The sequence below is a fragment of the Chiroxiphia lanceolata genome, chromosome 1 (genome assembly GCF_009829145.1).
Source record: "Chiroxiphia lanceolata isolate bChiLan1 chromosome 1, bChiLan1.pri, whole genome shotgun sequence".
Classification (NCBI taxonomy): Eukaryota; Metazoa; Chordata; class Aves; order Passeriformes; family Pipridae; genus Chiroxiphia; species Chiroxiphia lanceolata.
In genome coordinates, this window is record NC_045637.1 from 14,072,467 (window position 1) to 14,078,466 (window position 6,000).

General features: G+C 47.0%; 1 protein-coding gene across 1 annotated transcript in view; it reads right to left on the reverse strand.

Moving 5' to 3' along the window:
* Positions 1–5,758, reverse strand: part of DEPTOR (DEP domain containing MTOR interacting protein) — a 75,042-nt gene extending 69,284 nt beyond the window's left edge. Inside the window, exons 1-2 of the mRNA XM_032693858.1 lie at positions 5,461–5,758; positions 5,199–5,294 (exon numbers count right to left, since the gene is read on the reverse strand). Of these exons, the coding sequence (XP_032549749.1) occupies positions 5,199–5,284 (86 nt within the window). The 5' untranslated portion in view covers positions 5,285–5,294; positions 5,461–5,758. The remainder of the gene's footprint in view (positions 1–5,198; positions 5,295–5,460) is intronic.
* Between the last annotated feature and the right edge of the window lie 242 nt (positions 5,759–6,000).

Consider the following 6,000-nt stretch of genomic DNA (forward strand, 5'->3'; position numbering starts at 1 on the left):
ATTTATACTAATTAAAATATATAATTGAAAGTGTTCTGATAGGGTAGAGTTAGTGGGAAACCTTGATTTCAGAGCATTTCATTTTGAAGTTTTAGCAACCTTCACTTTGAAAACTTTTCTTTCAGTGTATCACTCTGATGGAACCTCACAGAGAAGGCTGCCAATTTTTTGGTTACTTGAGTTTGGAAAACAAATTGATGAAAATTAAATTATTTGAACAGAGGATCCTGGAGCACTCTATTCCACAGAAATCTGATTATACAGTTTCCTATGTTCTATCCACCCTGAAGAAGTCAGCAGACAAGGGCTTTCTCAAGTGAGACAACTGAAAACTACTTTTTTCAGGGCTAGTTTTGAACCCAATCAGTATCTCTTGGCTAAGGGAAATGGAATTACTGGTGAAGAACTAAGAAGGTTGCAAGAAAAAGATGCATGGGGTACAAAAACATATCATCCCCTTAGGTGCAAGTACAGTATTGGGTTGGCTCAGGCAGATTACAAAATCTCATCCTAATGAATTCTGTCTCTTCAAATGTCATAAACATTTGTTTAATATCTGAAGATCAGTCAGGAGCTTATGAGAAAAAGTGCCCTCTAGACAGTTGTATATCTCAAATTCTTACGTCCCTTTTAGCATCTAAGCTTACACTAGAGTGTTAACACACTTTCAAACACAGTGATAGCATTTAACAAATTATGTAACTCTACAGTTTATATAATTCTATATCATAGCAATACATTAACACTAAGGGCCTTTTGACATCGTTGCTCTAGAAACTGTTGCTATTATGTGCCCTGGGCTCTTTGAACCTTAGAGTGCCAATACACTTTCAATCCTACCATCATGAAAAAAAGTTGACTATTTATTGCTCAGAGTAAAAAAAAAAAGTTACGGATCTGTAGATCCATGACTCTGAAAGTTGTGCGCTCCATTTTGTGTTTTTAACGTGATAATGTTCTAGTGAAAACTGGTTTTGTCTTACAGCTTCAAAATTTGTAGCTGTTTACCAGGTAAAACCTCTTTTGTAAGACAAAACTCATAAAACAAACTCTGATAAAAAGGCAAACAAATTTCTGTTGAATCATATCTTGACTTTTCTCTCTTTTGAAAGAATGAAAAATCTCTAAGAAACATGCTTCATATTTCCTCAAGCAGAAAGAAAGACCATGCTGAATTATAAGAACTATTCTATCAAAATCATTGGCTCATCTAACAAGTTTCATAATTATTTACTCAACTATTTAACAGACGTGTGAATTGGGAAAGGTGTTGCTTCTTGTGAAAGCTGGCGATAAAGAGTCTGCAGAGACATTAAGTGTCATTCAAGTTACACATACTATAGAACTGCACTATATTTACAATGGCAATTTCTGATTTAAAAAAAAAAAAAAAAAGGAAAAAAATAGTGTCATTCTTTCAATATTGCTGTTTGGTCAACTGAAGGCTGAAGACCCCTGAATTACCAGGCACATTTTCTGCAAGAAATGTATCTCTTGGGAGATATACAAGATTTTGGTGACAAGCTGGCATTAAGAAACAATTAGCAGACAAGGAAGATTTCAGACACCCCTAACTTGTAAGACAGGCAGCCAGCATGTATATCAAAACATGCCCACTGAAACTGCTTTTGGTTGCCAGAGGGCAAGATCAGCTCTAATCAAGTTAATACTCAAACCCAGTGAGAGATAATACTTTAATTCTTCTGCCAAACAGTGCTGAAACGGGCACAACCTGTTGCCTTCAATGAGGAGGGAAATGAGCTTGGAATTGCTCTGCTTCTGATAAAATTCTTATCAAGTTCAGTAGTGTCGTTTTATGTTCTCGTTATTACGCTTCTAACAATGACTATCCAAAGCACTAAGGATGTGACACCTTTCTTCAGGCACTCCCAGCAAGGCCAAGGAAGCCCAGGGACATTCATTTCCCAGGGTTGTACCAGGCAGGGATTTGCAGGCAGGGATGTAGCAGGATGGAGGCTTCAAAGGGCTCTCCCTGTTCCAAGGAAGCTGAAAGCCCCATGATCCTCTCAAGCACTGCTTGCAGTTTCTTCAGGGGACAGTTCCATACTCATTACTTCCATCTCTTCCTCAAAAGAGAGTGCACCACTGAGCAGCTACAGGGTCTCTGAATCTGCAGCAGAACAGAGGAAGAGCTGAGTTTTTGGATGGTTGGAGCTCTTAGGCAGCCAGAGCCCCTGCAGTTTGTCCTTGCAGGGTCATCAGTGCCTGCAAAGCCCACAGCCTGACCATGCCCACCCCAGCTCTCGCCTTGCTCTTCCTACTTTCTCCATGGCAGCAGAAACTGCCAAAGGATCTGTTCTGATATGTACCACTGAAAATTCAAAGGCTTCCCGGGACCCAAACTTCAGAAGTCCTCACTTTAAAAAAAATGTTTCTATTAACCAAAGGTAGAGTTATACATTTGCTCAGACAGCTGCTGTGTATAGAAGCAAAGGACACTATTGGATGCAAAAATTTAACATGTTAGCTAAAATATACCACCCATGGACCAGTATTTACATCATAGCCTATGCCAGCATAGGTGCCAGCTTCCTGGGTGCCAGCTGACATAGCACACCTCTGGGCAGAGCTCCTGAGCTCACAAAGGTGAAACACACATCACAAGAAACCAAGGGACAGGAACAAGGGAAGGAAAAAACCTCTTTGGCCTCTTCCTTTCCCTCCCCTAACCAGTGTGCACTTGCCTAGGGAGGGGAAGGAGACACAGGGCTTCCATCCCCACCACTGGCATTGCCAGTGTGCAAAGCCAGGCTTGCCAAGGTGCGTCTCAAACAACTTTAGCCCTCAGTACATCAAGTCCTTGCCAGAGAGGGACAGATGTGCAAGAGGCCACAGGAACGAGAGCTATGAGGCAATGCATGAGGCTGGGGCGAGATCGGCAGTAGGAACTTTGTAAGGAATTTAAATTAAGCAGCTCTGGCAAGTATTTAGATACACATGCTGTTTGGTCTAGTACAAGTGTGCTTTAAATACCTACATTTGGTTGGGTTTGTGTAACACCATGCTCACAGTTTCACCTTACACTTTTACTCCGAAGTTATGTATTCATCTTGCAGTATGCAACACATGCACTTTCACCCAAATACACACATAAGCACCTGTCTGTCTGCATCACTCCTGCTGGGGGCTAATCTTGCAGTTGTAAGCATCACTAAGAATAGAGTACAGTACGTTTCCTTGAGTGCATGTGTGTGCTGGTTTTCTATCATCTGTTTGCCTGCCCCAGAGGCTGCTGATATAGCCTGTCTTTGATCCTGAAAACCTGCCACATTTTCATTATACACTTATCTTGGACAGGAAAAGGAAAACTTCTTAGTGGGGTTGGCTAAAACTTGTCTACTGGTCAGTTTTCTATCACTTATTTTGTGGCTTTTATTGTCTAGAAAACTGAAGAAAACTAACTCTTTGCATAGAGTGTCCCAACAGAGAAACAAAACAAAGTTAATAAAAAATTGGGGGAAGATAAGACAGTTTTTACAATACAGTTCCAGCTCACTCAACAAGTCACTGATACGCAAATGGTAGATTTGGGCTACACTACTGGGGAGTAGGAAAAGGAGTGGATCCTCCCATTCAGCAATAGCCAGACATTATGCACACTGACTTGATCATGTACCCACAGTTCCAGCATATTTAGGACACATCTTACAGATTTGAAAAGGAATGTCCATAGGTAACCTCACAGGATGGCAAATAATTATTCTGTATCTGCAGATCACCCTGCCCCAAAAGAGCACCATTTTTCATTACCTTAATAAATAAAATTACAAATATCATCCTTCATTGCGATACTAATGAGCTAATTCTAGAACCCAGATTTGTTGATGTTTCCTCAGTCTTCTTCTTAGGGAAAGATTCCAAAGTTTTTGTTCTTACATTTAACTATGAGGTATACAGAAAGATTAATATGATCTCAATAAAAATTTTGTATTAACTTTAATCCTTCAACTTCTAGGAACCACAGGATTCTCATTTGGCACTTGGATGCAAAACTTAGCACCCAGTCCACCACGCAGAGCCTGTGCCAGTGCACTCTTGTCATCCTAGGTTTCACTTCAGGCTACTTTGAAGCCGAATCTCAAGCTTGGAGCAGACACTGATGTGTACTGGAGCCAGAGCATCAAAACAACATTTACTTCCCAACCACGAGCATTACAAGCTGTCAGTGCTCCTCACCTCGTGAATGCAACAGTAACAGCGTCTGTACTAGCAGCAATGATGGCACCTCCCAAATCAAGAAACATTTCTATCACTTTGCAGTGTTTGTCAGGCATTTGAGCAAAAGGATTTTAAAAAAGTAGAGCAAAAAGGCAAAAAATATTCAAGTAAAAACTACTAGGAAAATATTTTTACAATCTTCTTCTAGTTAATCATACAACATAATATAATGGGAAATTTCTTCCTCAATCACAAGATGTTTCATCACCAAGCTGAAAGCATTAAAATTTATTTTTCTCCTCTCTAGTGTATGGGTACAGCCGGCACACTAAATACATCACACAAGTTAAAAATTAACTGAGTCAGGCATTTTTGTTCAAGGTTCCTGTGCTGCACACAACTCCAGTCACAAAGCACTGTTAATTACTGCTGGCACTGACAGTAGGGATCCCCTTCCATCTGCTGGGACCAGCTGATCCAAAATAAAAACAAGCCCTCGGAGTAAGGCGCAGCTCTGCGAGGTCAGCGCCCGGCGCCGCTGCCAGCGCCGGTCCGCACCGGGGCTGTGCGGGAGCGGTGCCTTACGCTCGGCTGGGCTCCCTGTGGGGTGCTCAGACACTTTATCGCTTATGGTTTCTTCGGGGGTTTTAATCTTTAAAGACGCCACACTCCTTCTGCATCGCTTGATGCCTTTAGTGACGCAGCAGCCTCTCCCCAGCCGCCTCCCGTTCCACACAGGGAAGCAAAGGTGCCCAAGGCAGAAGCGCTCTGGGCGGTGCTTTACCTCCCTGGGCTCACAGCACTGGCTGCGGCCCCCTTGTCCTGCTCGCTGCTGGAAGCGGGGCCGGAGCCCCGGGACGCGATGGAAGCAGGGCAGGTGCTCCGGTGCAAGGAAAGCCCGGGGGGACAGACCCTCGCCCTCCGACCCGCAATCCCCCCTCCCCAGCCTCGCCGTCAGCGGGGCTGCTGCTAACCCCGGGTACTCGTCCCCGCCAAAGCGGGAGGAAGGCACCGCTTACCGGAGCTGCTCGCCGGTGAGCAGGACCTCGGCCATGTGCTCCAGCTCCGCCGCTTTCTGCTGCATGCTGCTCATGCCCTCCTCCATCGCCGCCGGCCTGCGGGCACAGCACCGCCGGGTGAGGGGGGACCGGGCACCCGCCGCCCCCCGGACGCGCCACCCCCGCCGGCAGCTCCGGGGCTCCTCCTGCCCGGCCCCGGCGGCCGCAGAGCTCGTCCAGGGGTGGGAGGCAGCGACTGCCACCCCCCGCCGCTTCGGCTCACCTGAGCGGGTCAGGTCACTTTCCCCTCGGCAGGCTCGGATCCCTCCTGCCGCTTCCCGTGTTATTGTGTCACTGGCAGGCGGAGAAACACATGGCTGCAGCCGCCGCCGCAGCTGGGCTCGCCGAGGCAGCAGCGTCCCCCCCCGGCTGTCACACGGCAGGGTCGGCGCTGCCCCCGCGGGAAAGGGCCGGATCCCCGCTGGGGGCTGCGAGACAGGCGGCTGCTGCCGCGCCGCTCCCTCTCCTCCAGCCCGGCCGGGGAGGCAGGAAGCGGCTGGAGGCACAGCGCTCCCCACCCGTGCTTCCCTTCCCGCGGGTGCAAAGTCCCCGGGCCTCCCTCTGGCACGGGGCTGCCGGGAGCACAGACTGCACGGAGGGGCAGCGCTCGGGAGAAGCCGAGCCGGCTACGCGGGCGGAGATGCCGCTGCCGCCCGCCGAGGTACTCCGGGATGCGCCTTGGCAGTGACCCTTACAGATGCAGCACGGGGCAGGTCGCAGAAAAGGAGCTGGTAGTCTGGGGTTTCACCCTAAAAAACTGCTA